The 19,915-nt window shown below is 45.5% G+C and overlaps 1 protein-coding gene across 1 annotated transcript in view; it reads right to left on the reverse strand.

Moving 5' to 3' along the window:
• SGCA (sarcoglycan alpha) overlaps positions 1–19,915 on the reverse strand; it is a 210,861-nt gene that overhangs the window by 140,051 nt on the left and 50,895 nt on the right. Inside the window, exons 5-6 of the mRNA XM_078645240.1 lie at positions 6,401–6,599; positions 1,443–1,608 (exon numbers count right to left, since the gene is read on the reverse strand). Coding sequence (XP_078501366.1) covers positions 1,443–1,608; positions 6,401–6,599 — 365 coding nt within the window. The remainder of the gene's footprint in view (positions 1–1,442; positions 1,609–6,400; positions 6,600–19,915) is intronic.

The raw sequence follows: 19,915 nt of genomic DNA on the forward strand, positions 1-19,915 counted from the left end.
GCACAACCATTGCTCCTACACGCGCTGCCTGTACTAACACAACTACTGCCATCACACACCTACAAGTGTGACAAATTAGACTATTCCAGGTCCCCAAGGCTATAAGAATGGAATGGGCAGCAGGTACCAGTAATTTTTAATGCACATTGAATTAATAAAAAACCGTTGTGCTAATCTCTGAATCAGACAAACAGCACCACCATGTGGCAGATGATCATAAGTGCGAGTTGTCAATAAGTGCCGGTGCCACTGGCTCAAATTAAGCACTGTTTTTCTCTCTCCCCCCCCGTCACTCTCTTTGTCCATGTGCTTCTCTCCCACCACCCACACTTCAGTTGCTCTCTCACCCTTGTGCTTCTGTCTCTCGCACTCCTCATTCCTCTCTTTCACCGTGTGCTTTTGCCCCTCAAGCTCCTTGATGCTCTCTTTCACATTGTGCTTCTCCACCTACACTCCACGTTGCCTCCTTTGCCCATGTTCTTCCCCAATTATTTCTTCTCCCCACCCACCGTGTTGCTTCACCCTCGCTGACTCCTGCAACCAGCTTATCCATTATTTATTTTTTATTTTACATGCGCCTTGAGCACCATTTTTATAACAGCGCTTTCAAACTACCTTAAAAAATGTACCGCTCCACCTCAGACCTTTAAATAAAAAGACAAAACAGTGCCCTATGTAAGTGCCTGCATGTGTGTTAAACGCATGCACATGCCTACAAAATGATGCAACAGTCGAGTCATTAGGTCTTTTTTTCACCCTGATGCACAGCAAATGCTGTTCAATATGGCAAACACCATTAACAAAGCCCAGAGGTGGGACATATTGACTTTAGCAATGCTTGTTTGCATTGCACACTGTGCGCACAAATTATGACTTAACGTAACAACATTGCTTCCATTACCCCAAAGAACATAACAGCCAAGTGAGAAGACACTTGATGGCAATGCAAACTTTAATTAAACATTTCTTCATGCATAGCATTTACTTGTTTGATGAAGTGGAGTAGTGTGGCTCACTGGTTAGAGGCAGCAGGCCTGAGAGCAGAAGTCAGCCCGGGACCAGGGTTCAATTCCCGACGCGGTAGGGTCGTGGACCTTGGTCAGCGGACTTGATAATTCTCGCTTCGGTGCTTACTCTAATCAGGGGTTCCACTCGGCAACTCTGGGCATTAGCTTGCCTAATCTCCACAACGGCCTCACCAATTCCGGGGATGCCTGGCTCCACCTTGGGGACTCCCAGCAAGGGACCATCCCACAGGGAAAGCCAGGACGGGTTCCCCAGAGTTATACAGCGCCGGGACGCCCCGTTGCTGGGGCAGCTGTGCGCTTTACAAGTATACTACATTTACATTTACATGAACTGTACATGCATTTATATTTACATGCGTCTAGGCACTAATGCTTCCTTACAAATGGCACATAGGTTAGTGACGTCATCCTTACCATTGTAATGTTGCACCAGTCGATTCGGAACTTCTCCAGGGCGAAGGTATCATAGCAGGGCAGGGCTGGCTGTGCCCCCAGACTGCACCACTCCAGGTTTTTCTGTGAGTGTGCCGCTTCGAGGCACTCTGGGAACGGGACGTCAGAGCCTATTTTAACATAAACCCTGGAGAAAAAGGAGTGAAAGTTATTGTGAGAGAACTGCCCCAGCAGTGGGTTACCTGAGCAGGTGGTGGCTGCAGCTGGGGAGGGGGCGAGAATTCATTTTTGGCAAGTGAGGCTTATTTTTAATTTTTAATCGGCAGATTTAACCCAAAGCAGGAAAGAAAAAGGCACAAACCATGGGGAGAAAGGATGATAAATATCGAAGCACAGTGACAAGAGAGGAAAGTCAGGAGGAAAAGGGCCCCGTGAGAGTGAGAGGAATAGGCAGGAAGTGTGGGGAGGTGAAAGAAAGAGAGATGAGGTGAAATCAAGACGAGGTAGCCCTGATATTTGGCAACCCTGGCATCAGGCCCGGACTGGCTGTTGCGGGCACCGGTACAAAAGGGGGTGGTGATGGACGGAGCATCAGAACCAATCAAACACTCACACCCAGTCAAAAGATCTGTGCCTGATCCATCACCGTTCTTTAGCCCACTCTGCCACCCCAGTTCAGACATGGCTATATGCAAATCAGTCTGACCCTGTGCCTCATGGGAACAGTCCAGCCTGAAATGCCAAGCCATGCCTTCCCTGGACCGGAAACAAGCTTCCGGGGACCGGTTTCTGACATTCCAGCCTTCTTCAGCCCGGCTTGCTTGAATGGACGGAGCATCAAACCCAGATCTTTTGACTGGGTATGAGTGTTTGATTGGTTCAGATGCTCCGTCCATCACCACCCACTTTTGTACCGCTTTGGCCGCCATAAGTGTGGCAGGGTATGCTCAGACGTGAGTCCCTTGCTCACTTTGCAACTGGATTCATGCAAGCCGGGCGGAAGACGGCTGTAATGCCAGAAACCGGTCCTCGGAAGCTGGTTTCCGGTCCAGGGAAGGCATGGCTTGGCAGTTCGGGCTGGACTGTTCCCATGAGGCACATGGTAAGACTGATTTGCATATAGCCATGTCTGAACTGGGTGGCAGAGTGGGCTAAAGAACGGTGATGGATCAAACCCAGATCTTTTGACTGGGTGTGAGTGTTTGATTGGTTCAGATGCTCCGTTCATCACCACCCCCTTTTGTACCGTTGCGGGCACCGGGCAATCCCCCGGTGCGCCGCAAGGGTGGGGGCCGGTTTTGGGTCCTGGGGCCGTTTTTGTTACAGGGCCGTTTCGGCCCTGTAATAAAAACGGCCGAAAACCGGCCCCGGCAAAGAGCTCGGTCGCAACCCCAGGGGGCCGGCCGAGCACTTTGCTAGGGCCGGTTTTCGTTCTCAGTCGGCCCTGCCTGGCATTCGGCAGCACCAGTGGCAGACCCCTAAGAAACTCTTTGGGCCCCTGCACCTATTGTATTACAAGACAAACAGCCTGCACTGGGGAAGCAGAACGTTGTGGAAAGATTGGGATGCATGCACATATTTATTCCAAGCAGGGGGTACAGTGCTGAAAGGTGAGAGGGGACATTTACAGTGCACCTATCTGTGTCTCCCAGCAGATGGCACTGTGCTTGGCGCTGAGACTCACATGAGTGTTAATTCCAGCTTCTCTGGAGGAGGCGTTCCCTTGAGCAGGACGTGTGCACGAAGGGAAGTAGGTAATATTCGATAGCTTCAATGCAAGGTTCTGCCAGAAAACGTTTCTGTCTGGTTTTACCTTCACATCCAATAGCTCCAGTCCCAGTCTCTACCAGAACAGTGGTGATGTCACAGCCCTAGTGGTGGAGAATTTGATATTTTGATATTTATGGATATTTATAGAGCGCAGACGTTCGCTCCAAAGGAGCATCTTGGCGCTAAGCTGACGTGCAGGGGGTGATTGCGTGGAAGATGAAACATGATGAAGAAAAACTGAGACTAGATGGCTGCCAGTACAGAGGTGTCTGGTTGTTGGTACACCCATGTCTTTAGGAGTTTTCTAAAAAGGCTCTCCTTGTCAGTTAGTCTAAGATTAATTGGAAGGTTGTTCCATGCCCTTGCTGCTAGTACGGTGAAAGTTTTCCCACCCCGGGTTTTGTACTTAAATCTTGGAATAATAATAAGATTTGTACCGGAGGATCTCAAGCATCGCGAGGGGTTGTAACGTATAAAACGCTTTGCAAAATAATAAGGTCCTGTATTTTTCAGAGTTTTAAAAACAGTGAGGAGAAGTTTAAAAAGAATCCTTTTGTGTAGGGGTAGCCAGTGGAGGGTATTCAGCGCAGCTGAAGCTGATGGCCTTCTAGGAAGTCCCAGCACCAGTCTGGCAGCTGCATGTTGTATGCTTTGTAGTTTTTTTAGGGTGGACTTTTTCACTCCTGCCATTAATCCGTTGCAGTAGTCAAGGCGGGAGAGTATTACAGCTACCGTGACTGATTTTCGAGCTGCAATGGGGAGGAGAGCAAAGAATTTTTTTTAGGGATTTTATGAGTGCGAAACAACGTCCAGCAGTGATCCTGACGTGGTCATCGAAAGAAAGAGATGAATCGAATTGCACGCCCAGGTTCCGTGCTGAAGGTACCGTGCTGGGGGGGGCCTCAGATCCTACGGGCCACCATTCTTTCGGGCAGAAAGATAGATCTCTGCTCAGTGGAATGATTTCGGTCTTGGCACTGTTACATTTTAAGTGTTTTTTGTTAAGCCACTGAAAAACATTCGAGAGACAATTTTGGAAACGCAACTCTGCGCCCGCACACTTTTTGTCAATCGTGACGACAAGTTGTGTGTCGTCAGCATATGACGTGACAAGGATCCCATGAGATTCTATCACAGCGAGAAGGGGAGCCATATAGATGTTGAAGAAGAGAGGACTTAATATGGACCCCTGGGGAACACCTGATGTTATTGGTTTCTCGCTGGATAGAAAGGGACCCAAGGACACAGTTTGGAACCTGTTAGATAGGAAAGATTTAACCCATGCCAAAACTGTGTCTGTCACGCCAATCTCTCGCAATCTATTGATCAAGATGGCATGTGAGATAGTGTCGAATGCTGCTGTTAGGTCGAGCAGGATGAGGACGGCCAGATTGCCCCCATCCTGCAGGAACTTGATGGAGTCAGCTAGTTCAACCAAAGCTGTTTCGGTCGAATGACCGGAACGAAATCCCGACTGTTGAGGATGCAGAATGTTACGTGCCTCTACAAAAGTTTTTAACTCTCCGTGTACTAACTGTTCCGTGATCTTACCCAGGACAGGTAGTAGCGAGATGGGGCGCATGTTGGTGAGATCAGTAGGGGATTTGTTTTGCTTCTTCATCAGAGGTTTCACAATGGCCTTCTTCAAGTCATTAGGCACTATTCCAGATTCAAGAGATTCATTAATGATGGTGTTGATAAGGGGATTAACAGTATCAATCAAGTGGTGGAGGATACTGGGAGGGCAAGAGTCGGTGGGGGCTCCTGATTTGCATGCCAAAATTGCCTTACGTGTTTGTTGGAGGGAAACGGGTTTGAAACTAGAGAGCAGAAGATAGTTATCTGTTACCTCATTAGGGGTGGTAGGAGGAGAAGGGAAGTCTTTCTGGATACTAGCAATCTTATCTACAAAAAAGTCTGCAATTTGATTGCACAGGCTTACAGATGGTGGGATTTCCGGTGCAAGAGATTTGGGATGGGTGAAAGACTTAACTATAGTAAAAATAGTTTTTTGTTTTTGCTGGGCATCATTTATAGCTTTAGTGAAAAATTCCCTTTTTGCCACTTTTATGTTGGAAAGATATGTTTTCCTTTGTTGAACATAAAGTGCTCTTGCAGCCTCATCATATGTTTTTCTCCATTTTCTTTCTAACCTTCGACAGAGAAGATGACTATCAGATAGGGCCTGGGAGAACCAGGGTGCATTAAGTTTACTTTTGTGTTGTTTTGTACGTTGGCTTTTAGGTTCGGTGTTAGCCAAAACAACTTGATCCATCCAAGCATGAAAATTATAGGAGTCAATTATCACATCTCCGGTTGGTTTTGGGGATTTAGGTAAGGGTTGAGGGTCCTGCGTGATGCGTTGTGCGAGAATGGGGCAAGGCGAGCTGGATGAGGGTCCTTGTGCAACTGACTGCAAATTATGCGGTATCAGGCTGATGCTCAATGGGGATAGAGGTCTGAAGTGTGCACAATGAGCAAGGGTGCTGTGAGAATGCTGAAACGTGAACTCTATGCGTGATGAGAAAGGACAGTAAGTGCAAAGATGTGTGCACAACACGCAATGATGATGTAAGAACTAAAATATTTGTGCGGTGAGCAATGATGGTGTAAGAGCTGAGCTGTGTGCGTGGTGGACAAGGATGATATAAAAGCTGATATGTGTGCACAGTGAACAAGGATGGTGTGAGACCTGAAGTGTTTGCACTATGAGCAAGGATGGTATAAGAACAATGGAGTATGCACAGTGAGCAAGGAAGATGTAAGGGCTGCAATGTGTGTATGATGAGGAAAGATAGTCTAAAAGCAAAGTGTGCATTATGAGCAAGGATGCTGTAGGAGCTGGGGTGTGTGCATGATCAGCAAGAATGCATAAGAACTTGGACGATGAGCAAGGATGGTATTACAGCAGTGAGGAGTGGTCAATGTACAATTTATGATATACGAGGTAAGTTATGTGTATGATTAGCGGAGATAGTTTAAGAGCAATGAGGTAAGCACATTAGCAAGTGTGAAGGTGAAGCAGAAGCACTATGGTATGGACAATGTGCACGGATGGCATAAGAGGGCCAGTGACTGGACTTTGTGCAAGATGACTGTGCTACTAAGATGGAGTAGGCGCACAAAGGGGGTACGGTTGCTCAGTGTCTTAGCAGGGCTACTGAGATGATGATGCGACTTGCTGGCCAGGTAATACCAGTAGACCATACCCTTCCTTCCTGTCTCCTATGGGCAAGGGCACACGGCCGCCCCGGTCAAGGGCGGAAGTAATGTTGATGATGTTGTGTTGTGCCAGGATCCACATGCTGTCCAGAGAGAGGCGGAACCGCTGCTGCGTGTCAGCTGGCAGGATCTCCTCCACGTTGTGGTTCTTCACAAAAAACTCGACCATGTAAGGCATCTGGAGATCTGACAGAAAGGAAACGTCACCATCAGTAGAGCCGGGTGGGATTTAAACTATGCCGGAGTATTTGGAGTAATTTCAGTAATTACGTGTTGCTCTTTTATGCTGAATTAGCACACAATAACTCCTGCTTCTGTAATTAAGAGTAATTTTGGGGGGGAAACTCCTACCGCAAGAGCACGCTTGTACTTGCTATTCATGTCCTTCTACATTTAGCGCTATTTTATAATGCAAAATTTAGACGCGAGTGTGCACTTTGCTCTAAGGAAATAGGGCTAATTGCTGTGAGTACGTTGGCGGAAATTCATATCCCAAGAGCACATTTAGCAAGTGCGAGTGGCTGCTTGCACGTGCTATTCATGTTGTGTTCCAGTTAGGACTATTTCTTAGCACAAAATGCATTCTTGGGCCCAGTTTGGATGCCCATTTGTGCAAAGAAATAGCGCTAAGTGCAGAATTACTCTTCTTGCAGAATTATGCGCATGATTAGGCTCCATTGAATTACACAAGTTATGCCCACTGATAATCACCGGCAGCCATAACGAAGAAGAGCACGCCAAAGAGGCTTTTGACAGACCTTGTAAGAACAATGTACTGACTACAGAGACCACCAATGACGGTATCTACAGAACATTTGGGAGAATATTTATTATTAGTTGCATCACCCGTACACCACGAAAGAGGGCGTAAGGGTGACGCAACTACTAAGTCCGATTATATCAAGCAAGCAAGGCCACCTGGCGGGCCCTGAGTGGCTTGATAGATCTAGAGTAACACAATGCAGAGCAAATCGCTGTGTTGCATTACTCTGCTCTAGAGGGAGGTGTTTCATGGGTGGAACATGGGTTTTCCCACACATCCACCTATGGATTTTGGCGTATTTCCAGATGTACCATTTCTGGTAGACCTGGGAATGCATCAAAATGCTATGCCTCCTCAGGCGAGGCATAATGAGTTGAAATGTCTTTATTTTCCCTCGTTTTTCCCTCATTCTATGTGTGCTGCATTCTGTAGCACACATAGGAAGAGGAGAAAAGTCTCAGAGGATTATTTAGGTGCAGGAAGGTGTTCTTCCTAAACAAAAACAATCCTGCTTACAATGCAGGCGCCCTTGCACCATGGAGCAAGAGAGCTTGCCATGGCGCTAGGCAGCATATTGTGTGCCAGCACAAGGAAAGGACAAGAATGCACTGCATAATATTAAATATGGTGCATTCCTGCACTTTCAAGCAGCGCAGCAACGTTGCACGCTGTGTTGTGCTGCGTGAAAGTTTGATAAATGTGCCCCCAAGTCTTCTTCATCAGATTTATATAGGTTAAACATGTTGCTTCACTGCAATGGCATAAGAAAATTATAAATCAATAATGACAGAAAGAGAATAAACTATTGATTAATGAAGAGAAACAAAAACCAGGACATTTTTATGAGTTCTGCAATTTCACCCAGAGCAATAACTCCGGATAAAATGATGCTACTCGAAATTACAAGTCTCCCGGGGCCAGGAATTAGCGGGTCCACAAACTCTGGACCTGATAATTACTGGCTTGGAGACACTAGAACTCACTTTGCTGCTACCCAGGCTGCGGACAGCAGCAATGCTTGGCCCCTGCGAGGGGTACAGATGATGCTTCTCATGGACAGAAGCATTCCTGAACCCTGCAGCCCTGCCCTGTGGACCTTTCACTGTAACTCTCTTGCTCTTTGCTCAAAGCAGGCCGAAAATATAAATGTTTTTTCTCTAGAATGGAGAAAAATGCATCATGCATTTATCTCTCATTCCAGGGACGGACATTGGAATAGCTGTCATTCTATCCAGGATCACTTGCTGAAATTGAATATTCCAAAGCCTTTCCTCCTAATTACGCCCTCAAGGGAGTTTTCAGGAAACGTGAGTCCAATGTCCCCAGTAAAGTCCAATTGAGACATATAGCGGTCACTTTATGTCTCTGCTTCAGACACCTTAGCCTTTTCGACGCTACAGCGCTCCGTGCTCATGACAAGCTCAGCTCGTCATGGCCCGTGGAACGCTCAGGTGCGGGGAGAATTCCCCCGCTGTGCTGAGCGTTCCACGGGAGCCAATGCACCTGTGACGAGCTGAGCTCGTCATGAGCACCGGAGCGCCGTAGCTCATGATGAGCTGAGCTCGTCATGAGCATGGGGGCGCTGTGCGCGCCCCCTTCCCCCCCAGCACAGCGGGGGACTAACCCCCGCAGCGAAGGGGATAAAGCTCTCTCAGTGTTGGTCACAAACATTGAAGGGCAAGCTCACTCCTTGAACATGATAAAGGCCTTTTTTATTTAACTATTTATTTTTGTGATTCTATTTAGCATGAGTACAATTATCAGCGCTCATTGTGAAAATACATTTGAGATACAGCACAGTAAAAGTAAAAAACAGACATTTGAGAATATGTCGGAGGTTATAACTCAAGTGTCTTTCAAAGAGAAGAGGCTTAAATTCCTATTTAAAGGTAGCATGGCATGGAGTCATACAGAGGCTCAGAGGATGGAAGTTACAGATTCTTGCAACATTTCTTAAGAAGGAATAATTCATTTATTGTTCTTGCTTGAAGGTGGGAGGATCTAGGAGAAGCGATTGTGCGTTTCTTGAACCCTGTTGTGCACCTGAGATTTTCAATTTTCCATTTCCGTAGACCATGGAAGAGCAATGTAGGGCCTTGTGTCTGTTTTAAATTGAGCACCTACATCGAAAGGAAGTCACTGGAGGAATAACATCAACTTGAAAAGAATGGCGCACCAGCAAGGAGCCCTCAGACTGAGCCACATTCAAGGCATCCCTCAACAAATACCACCAATCCTGAAAGTGACAAAAAGGAGCTCCCATGCAACCACATAAAAGCTAGTTCTAACCACAGCAAAGAACTCATCAACATCATCAGAGAGATATCCAACCCCTCAGCCACCGAAAACATCATCACCCCTTACCAGGAACTCTGTAACACCCTGGCAGACTTCTTCCACAACAAGATCTCCACCATCAACAAAAACTTCGAACCTCAACCCACTGCTGCCGACATCCTAAGCCTCCTCACTCCCACAGATGAAACCACCTGTTCACCACCTGGGACCAGCTCACCACACAAAACACTACAACCATCATGAACTCTGTCTACTTAGGAGCACCCACTGACCCATATCCCCACCACATCTTGAACCTCTTGAGCAAGGTTGTCAGCAACAAGCTCATCACCATCTTCAACGCATCCATCATCACGGCCACATTCCCCAAAGAATGGAAACGTGCAGAACTCAAACCTCTTTGCAAGAAACTGTCCGCTAACCCCAGTGGACTCAAGAACTACCATCCCATCTCTCTGCTCCCCTTTCCCACCAAAGTCCTTGAAAAGGCCATCAACCACCAACTCATGGAACACCTGGAGAACAACAGCCTTCTGGACACCTCCCAATCCAGATTCCACACCAAGCACAGCACCGAAACTGCCCTGATTGCTGCTGCCACCAAAAAATCAGAACCCTCCATGACCTGGGAGAAACGGTGGCCCTGGTCCTCCTCAGTCTTTCAGGAGCCTTGGACTCCGTATTCCACTATTCCTTATCAAGAGGCTTCACCACATTGGAATCCAAGGAGACACCCTCAAATTGATCACCTCCTTCCTCACCAGAAGAACCCAGAGAATCCACCTACCACCTTTCACCTCAGAACCTAAGAACATCTTCTGTCGTGTCCCTCCAGGCTCGTCCCTCAGCCCTACATTGTTCAACAACTACATGATCCCCTTTGCCAACATCGTCATACCCTACACTGGTGACATCCTGGACTGCAAGCTTACCTGGACAGCATCTCACCATGAAAAGCAAGATCAACGCAATCTCCTACGCCTGCTTCCTCACTTGTCGCATGCTCTGTTAGATCTTAAGAACCAACTTGTTGCAGGCTGACCTGATATGCGAACAAGCTCTTAATTCTCACAACCTGTGAACGGTTCGTCATACAGAAGGTAATCCTGTCAAGAATTACCCCTGCGATGCCCATTTGAGTCCTCAAGAGGCTGATCAAAGAATGGTGGTTGACGGTATCAAAGGCAGCTGGTAGATCAAAAAAGCAAGAAGACATAAGTTTCCAATGGTAAAGATGTGGAGTGAGTCATCAATGATATGCAGTCTTAATGCTGAAACACTGTCGAAAGCCAGACTGGAAAGTGTCTAGGAAAGTATTTGTATGGTTTTGAGATTACTAGTGGGAGGCTATGCAGCTTTCCTTCACCTTACCTAAGAACGGAAGGGTAGAGGCTGGACAGTAATTGTTTAAGTCATCAGGATCCAGTGAATGTCTTTTTAAAAGAGAATAGATTTGTTCATTGTTTAGGGAAAGTGTCTTGTTCAAGGAAAAAGTTGGCCAGGGAGGACTAAAAGGGGAGGAGCTGTTTGATGACATGTTTACTAATAGAACCAAAAATAGCATTAAAAAGTAGATTTGGATTGATGGTTTCACCTTAGTTATGATCTCCAGTAATTCTGACTCTGAAACCGAATATTTTTGTTAGAATGTATATTTTCTTCATCAGATAGGATAAAGTGGACAGTTGTTCCACGATGTGGGGCACTTGAGACTGAAGAGAAGGCAGTGGCTTGTGCTGAACTTTCGAGTACAGTTTCAAGTTAGGCTTGTCATTCAGATGTACAGTGGTAGGGATGATGAGGAAGGAAAAGGGGTTGAGTCCAGTAAGGGACAGGGAGCAGGGGTAGGGGTCTTACATCGGTAATGGGAAGTTGCAGATAGGAGGAGGGTAGATAAGGTAGAGGGAGTGCTGGGTATGGAGGCTGGCTAGTTAATATTGGGTAGAAAGAGAAGAAATGTCAGAATACAGACGAAGAGTGGGGGATAGGTTGCCTGGTTAATAGGTCTGGGTTGAATTTTGATTACGCTGGAGTAATTGGAGTAATTTTGGTAATTTGTGTTACTATTAAACGCAGAATTACCGATAATAAAGCAATTACTCCTGCTTGCGTAATTTAAAGTAATTTGAGGTAAAACATTCTACAGTGAGAGCACACTTAGCAAAGAAGTTTTTTTTTTAATGCGGAAGCAACGCGGCGGCTGTGTATTCAGTAATAAAGTTTCCGACCGGAGGGTTGTGGTGGCTACGTACGGAGAGGTTTTCCCTTACCTGTTGAAAGATTCGTCATTAAGGATTATATAAAACGGATGACTGGGACCGCCAGGATGGGTAATGTGGCGGCTTTCACTATAAGTCCAAATTAAAGAACCAGCTGGAAGAGATTGGAACATGACTCGCATATCATACATGAATTTGGTTGTATGCATTTGATTTGCCCACTAAGTCCTGATGAGGCCTGGATTTACAAGAGGCTGAAACGCGTCGACACTGTTGTTTGAAGACACCAATTCAAACAAAAAATTCGTTTGACGAAGTCGATAAAATAAAGCTTGAATTAAGAGTGCTAGAGAGAGATAGGTTAAAAAACTTCTAACCTGGCGACACTCTTTTGGAGTTCGGTTTGTTTTGGTTATCTAGAAATAAGGAATGTTTTTGAATGTACCTGAGATAAACATCCTTGGTTAAAAATAAATAGAGCAAAAGAACCTGAAAAATAGGGTTCGAAATAATGTGTATGTGTATATAAATGTAAATGTATTTGTATGTGTATATATGTATAAAATGTGTATAGTAATGTTAAATGTGAGGTAACAGAAATTTAAGAAAAAATATGGTTTAATAAAAAGAAATACTTAAACCATAGAGATGTAGATTGAATTTGTTGAAATCGCGGATTAAAATTGCAGAGTCTCCTTATACATAAGGCTTTGGATTAAATCCGACGAAAAACGATCTTTCATGGAATGGATAATTTATGGTACCCATTCTGAGAAAACTAGATGAACAGATAACCATTCCGTAGGCTATATTCCTTTTGTTTGTATTCTTTACCCGGAGGCCTATGGGTTAAACGGGTTGCCCCTGCAATATTTTCACTTAGCAAAGAAGAGCAGCTGCTTGCTATTCGTGTTCTGCTTCATTTAGTGCTGATTCTTAGTAGGCCTGGGCGTAGTTTGCGGAGTTTTGCTATTTAAAACTCCACAAAGTTACAAAAAAACTCTGTGAAGTTCCGCGAGGGCGGAGTGCAGTTTGTGCTGGTATTCTTGCCACTCGGGTAGAAATTCTACCAGAGCGGCAGCTTGTGCTCTCAAACTTACCGTTCATGTTATGTTATGTTATGTTATGTTATGTTACTATGTTTTTGTATAGCGCAAATCACCACTCGTCTCTAAGCGCTTTCACAGAAAAAAGTACACACCACACTGCCATCCTGAATGCTCTCCGCCATCAAACAGACAATTAGGGTGTTGATGTTATCTTTTTAAACAGGTAGGTCTTTAACTTCTTTCTGAAAGAAAGTAGCGCTGAGTCCCCTTGCAAAGTTGCAGGTAGCTCGTTTCAGATTTGCGGAAGGAGTACCGACAAAGCTCTGCCACTCTTAGATTTAAGATTAAATCTGGGTTGAGTTAATTTACAGGCTTTGCCAGAGCGCAGAGCTCTACCCGGGGTGTACTTCCTCAAACGATCTTTAATGTACTTAGGGGCCTCTCCATTAATGACTTTATGGGCTATACAAAGACATTTGAACTGCACTCTATATTCGATAGGCAGCCAGTGCAGCTTCAGGAGAAGGGGGGTCGCGCGAGTTCTCCTCGGTAGGGAAAAAATCAACCTGGCCACATCATTCTGCACCACCTGCAGTTTCTTCAATAGTTTCTGCGGGAGACCTAAATACAAAGCATTGCCGTAGTCCAGCCAAGAGATAACTGTGGTGGACACTATAGATTGCAATGTCGGGACAGAGAGGGTGGGCACCAATTTCCAGAGTTGCCTGAGCAGGCCTATGCAGAAACCTACCACCGCCGAGACTTGAGGGGCCATAGATAGGTCTGCGTCAATTTTTAATCCTAAACTTTTGACCACTCTTCCTGGGTTTGGCACCTCCCCTAATTCTGGGGGCCAGAAAAGCTCGCACCAGGGACTTTCTTGTTTAGTGATGACCAGCACCTCTGTTTTCTCTGCGTTAACTTTCAAAAGATTGTTTGTCATCCAGTTAACGGTAAATCTAAGCAGATTCTTTACAGAGTCTTGTGCCTGGCTGGTTTTCTCAAGCTGGACTAGCAGTTGAGTGTCGTCCGCGTAGTTAAAAATTTGGCAGTTCCTTTGCGTAAGTTCCTCCACTAAAGGTTGGAGATAGATATTAAATAACAGTGGGGACAGTGCAGACCCTTGGGGGACACCACTGGTCACCGCACTAGCACAGGGTAGATGGTCACCCATTTACGGCCAGTGAGGAAGGATTTAAGCCATTTGAGTCGCACACTCACCGGGGGCAAGGAAGGACATCCAGACTTGCTTTGTTTCGCTCTCCCCCGCCGCGCTTCACATATAGCGGCCGCTGAGAGGGGGGAGCGCCCACAGCCACCACCACTACCACCAGCGGGACTACAACTCCCAGCGTCCCCTCCTGACATCCGGGGACGCTCACAGCCGCGCAGGAATACCGCGGCCGGAGGCGCATAAAGGGGGCTGTACCTGCAGTCGAGCGGGGGTCGCACGCTCACCGGGGGCAAGGAAGGACATCCAGACTTGCTTTGTTTCGCTCTCCCCCGCCGCCGCTTCACATATAGCGGCCGCCGAGAGGGCGGAGCGCCCACAGCCACCACCACAACCACCAGCGGGACTACAACTCCCAGCGTCCCCTCCTGACATCCGGGGACGCTCACAGCCGCGCAGGAATACCGCGGCCGGAGGCGCATAAGAGGGGGCTGTACCTGCAGTCGAGCGGGGGTCGCACGCTCACCGGGGGCAAGGAAGGACATCCAGACTTGCTTTGTTTCGCTCTCCCCGCCGCGGCTTCACATATAGCGGCCGCCGAGAGGGGGGAGCGCCCACACCTACCACCACTACCACCAGCGGGACTACAACTCCCAGCGTCCCCTCCTGACATCCGGGGACGCTCACAGCCGCGCAGGAAAACCGCGACCGGAGGCGCATAAGAGGGGGCTGTATCTCCCGCCTCGCGGGACGCGCGCGGGCGGTCGCCGGGCTGAGCCCGGGCAGAGGGCGGTTCGTCTGTGGCCGTCCGAGGCAGGAAGAGGCCGGGCCGGGCCACCCCCCCTGAGCGGATTAATGGGTAAGCGGAAGCATCTGGGACCTGAGAGTCAGGGGGCCAAAAACGCTAAAGTTCCCCGTAAGGCAGATTCAATTATTTCATCTCTCACATCAGCGGTAGGAGCCATTAATCAGAAACTAGCCAACGCTGAAAAGGAATTGGAACTGGGTAAAGTGAATAACTCCACTGTTACTGAACCCTCACAACCTACGGTTGCAATCTCTAATTGTCCTTTAGATGAGGCACTATCTGTCAGTAACTTAGAGACTAAAGTTTCCCCAGAGCAGCATATAGAGCATCAGGGACTGGGTGAAAGAATGTCCCCCAACAAATCTAAAAAGAAACCTAAGAAAAATGGGGGGAAAGGTATTTCTGCTCCCCCTCATCAGGACTTTGTAAAAGACATTTGCCTAGCCATGGGGGATAAATTGGAAGAATTGATTAATGCTCACCTTGAACCAATTCTGGAAGAAATTGGTAAAGACATTGTTGACTGTTTGAATACATGTCTGGCCGGGCTGCTAAAGAGGTGCGAGAAAATTGACTCATTCATCAATGATTTTCGTGCTAAAGAGCAAATACTTATTAATGTTAATAAGTCTAATGAAACCCACAGTTTGGAACTAATGGAATGCACAACTACCAAAGCTAGCCCATTAAACGTGCACCTTCCACAAACAGACTTTCCTCCAACCAAACTACCGACCCTACCCCTAAATGTGTCCAAACACGGTATTAGTAACCCACTGCCACAACAACATATTCCCATTCCAGTCATACAAGAAAACATCTTAGCAGGCTCTGACATCACCCATAACTCATTTAATTGTAGTTCTGCTAGCACCGTTAGGCTGCATTTACCACCTCAGGCAGCACCCTATGTGGCAGTAATAACTGGGGTTCCATCTTTGCCCCAAAATGAGAAAGAATCCACCAGGAATCTGCTAGATAAATCTAGAGAATGGTGTAAACAATATTCCAGTGGTGAACTTGACATAACCCGGTATATTATCATGGCCAGAAGGGTAGGGTGGGTAGGACATGGGGATAAGAACATTGTGGGAGATTGTATAGTCATTAACTTCTCTGAGAAAGGAGTGGCTGAAAGATTATTTTGGGATGGGTCGATGATTACAAACAATACAATAAGACCACTCCCTCTGGGGCATTTTTACCCCCCGCGGGGGAGTATAAACGTTCTCTCATCCACACAAAAGATAGTCGGGACCAAAATTACACCTACTTTAGGGCCATGTCATTTTGCCATGCCTCATAAGGATGGGGCCTTAGCTCTTGCACCTCATCGTGTTCCACTAATCACGACATTGACTCCGCATCTGAACAGTATACAGAAAGAGGGTGTCCCTTTATCTAATCGTTTTTCACCACTTTCACTCTCAGATAATATGAATTGACTACAGAAGACAAAAGACACTAATCAGATCCCTTCATTGACATACAGGAAGACCTGTAGGATCCTTAGTTGGAACATTGCAGGCATAAGATCTAAGGCTGAAGATGAGAATTGGCTGAGTTTTATCTCATCTTTTGATATTATAACCCTCCAGGAAACCTGGGACACAGCCAACATCTTTGAGCTGGATGGATTTGCTCATTTTAACCTTTCTGCTATTCCAAGTGTATCGGGCAGAGCTAAGGGCGGTCTATCTATACTACTTTCACATAACCTGAAAGGGAAAGCCAAACAGTTACAGACTGGCTCCCCCCATTTTCTGGTAGTAGAATTGTCAATGTCAAATTCAATCACTATTTTATTGATTAATGTTTATAATTCCCCTGAATTAGTCAGTACTAATCAACTTTTGGCACTACTTGAGGAATTTTTGGAAAGCTATAAATTATTTAAAAGTGGATTTGAGATTATCGTAATGGGTGATTTCAACACTCATCCTTGTCGTACAAACTGTACTTTAGAAGAGAAGGGTGGCCCACCTCTCTCGCTCCTTACACATTTTGAGCATACAAAACATGGGGAGGCTCTGGGGAATTTTCTGGCCACTTTTAATCTTTACGAATCTAGCTGCTGCCCATTAGGTCCTAGACAAATAACGTATAAAGGGAATGATACAGGCTCAGTTATAGATTATATTTTCATCTCATCTTTTATTTTGACTTTTATCCTAAGTTATAGAGTAGTTGACTCTATTTTTAGCGACCATAACCCTGTGGTGTTAGAGGTCACACAGGATGGACTATTAGATTTTAAAGATTCTAAAGAATCGGGCACGCATTCAGCGACTGATCTGATAATTAAAGACCAGGGTAGAAGGTTAAAAAGGTCCAATGTGACACCGATTACCTTCCTAAAAGAGGTCCTAGCAAAGGTAGAAGTGGAGGTAGGCATCTGCTTAGACCCCCTCTCCCCCAATGTTACCATTGTACAGGCCTTTAATCGAGTATGCCAGAAAGTAAATAATGACTTAACCTTGAAAACTAAAATCATGGGACAGAAAGGCAAAAGGTGGTTTGATACCAATTGTTCTAGGGCCCATTCTACCCTCTTAAAGGGTCTAAAAAAGTCACCAAGAAATAAATCAAAAATAATACAACTTAGAAAGGCGTACAAACAGACCGTTTATATTAGGAAGAAGAACATCAAAGAACAGGCATGGAATGATCTTCAATCACCAGAGGTCCTCCGGGACAGTTCTAAATTTTGGGAAGTGATTAATCACCCCTATTTTTCAGGGGCAGAGAATCATGCCGGGGAGTGTGTTATACCTGACGACCAGTGGTTATCCCATTTTGGTAACATTTACAGTCAGCCCACATTTGACCAAATACAGAATCTCCCTACTCAACCTAGTACTGAGTTAATTGAATCGTTTAACCCTGAGGAAGTCGAAAAAGCCATAAACGATACATCCAAGAACAAGGCGCCGGGCCCTGATGGTGTTCCTGCGGATTTATACAAGGCAGCTCCCAAATTCTGGGCCAAGATTTTGACAAATTTGTTTAACTCTTCCAGGGGTGGTACGCTTCCAAAATCTTGGGCAAGATCCATTATTATACCGATCTTTAAAAAAGGTCTAAAGAGTGACCCTGCCTGCTATAGACCTATCTCCCTTATCGACCCTGCCGTTAAGATCTTGGGCAGAGTCATTCTGGGGAGGTTAACATCTTGGTTAGAGGGCAGGGGAATCTTATCAAATGCCCAATATGGTTTTAGGCCCAAAAGAAGCACACTGGATCAGTGCCTTAATTTACATCTGATCATTAGCAAATATACTATAGTGAAAAAAGGGGCCCTGTACATGGCATTCATGGATCTCTCCTCAGCCTTTGACCTGGTCAACAGGTCAAGGCTGTGGGGAGTCCTTCTGGAAATGGGCATAGAAAGATCACTGGTGGGCTTCTTAGCCGATCTCCACCAAGGATTGGAGGCTTCGGTTAGAGTAACTAAAGACGGTAGATGCACTGAACCCTTTAACTCTCAGAGAGGAGTGAGTCAAGGTTGCATCCTTGCCCCTCTCCTTTTCACTTTGTACATAAACGCACTTGAGCCGGCGCTTACCACCCTGGGGTCTGACGTTCCGCGTGCAGGAGAGAATAACATCCCGGTCCTCCTGTACGCGGACGACGCAGTCCTCTTGGCACGAACAGGTGTGGCCCTTAATAAACCATTGGCTTCCTTTGGGGACTTTATGACCTCGCTAGATTTAAAAATAAATACACAAAAATCACACGTTATGATTATGGGACTTAAAGGCAGGAAAAACAAAACCATAACTTTCATCTGCACAGGAAAGGAAGTTCAAAGGGTTCCTTCCTTTACTTACCTGGGTGTGCTATTCGATGATAAAGGCAATTGGGGCGCCCAATATAAGTCCAAATCAAACGCAGTTACTAGATCTGCTGGAGCCATCTTGAATTTTGCTAAAAAAATGGGGTCACGTCCAATGAATGCTATTCTTAAGGTTTACAATGCTAAATGTTTGGCAATTGCCATCTATGGGGCCTCAATATGGGGATACACAAACCCAGCCCCCATCCAAAGGGCGGAAAATAGGTTCTTTAGATCATTACTTTCCGTCCCCCAGTCTACCCCTACTTTCACAACTCATTCAGAGCTGGGTACTGGGTATGTTACAGACATCATAAAATCTGCCCCTATCATTTCTTGGCTAAAAACTTGGCTTAATGAGGAAATTTCATTAAATCACATAATCCTCAAAGACTGCCTGAGCATGGATGGAGCCTTAAAGATCCCATGGTTGATGTATGTAAAAACAATGTTAACCCAGGTGGGACGTATCGATCTTTTTAACTCCCCAGATGGCATTCAAAAGGAGGATGTCAAGATGATAAAGACATCACTGATAAACCTCTTTACAGCAGAGCGGTAGGAAATAGAGCTTAAAAAAACAACGGTTAGAAGAAATTTTACGCTTAAGACTGTTCCAGGCCCAGAACCCTACCTGGTATTTGTTAATAAACCATTTCATCGCTTTCTTTTAATTAGATTTCGTTTAAACCTGATTCACTTTTTGTTGGGCACCTACTATAGATGGGATACACCTGATAACACTAAGCCATGTGATTGTGATCAGTTTTCATCTCAGGACACTTTACATTTTATTATGTTCTGTGACCATTATGCTGAAATCAGGAGGAAATATCTTGTTCCAATCCTCCGAGAGGCTGGCTTCTTACAGGTGAGGCCAGCGCTCTTATTTCTGCAACTTTTGCACAATGCACGAATCACTTTTCATGTTGCAAACTTTCTAGTTGCAGGAGTCCGTATTAACAAAATGCTCAGTAAAGGAAACAAAGGATTAATTATAAACGAAATATCTTAATGTATTTTTAATTGATATTCTGATCTTTTAAATCTCTTATATGAAATTTTTTCTACATTGTACTGTGATATAGAACTTGTATATACTATTTTAAAATTCTTATGTAAACTGATGATTTGATGTATGATACATTGTGTAGATACATTATGTAGTTATTTTTTGTCTTGTGTATTTCTTGAACTGTATCCTGTGTCTTTTTATGATTGTCAAAAATCGAATAAAAGTGATTGACTGACTGACTGACTGAGTGCTTGCCCTGTAATTCCTAATTTCGAGATACGATTCAGCAGAATGGCATGGCTGATCGTATCGAACGCTGCTGACAGATCTAAAAGAATCAGGGC

This window comes from Lissotriton helveticus, chromosome 5_1 (assembly GCF_964261635.1).
Source record: "Lissotriton helveticus chromosome 5_1, aLisHel1.1, whole genome shotgun sequence".
Classification (NCBI taxonomy): domain Eukaryota; kingdom Metazoa; phylum Chordata; class Amphibia; order Caudata; family Salamandridae; genus Lissotriton; species Lissotriton helveticus.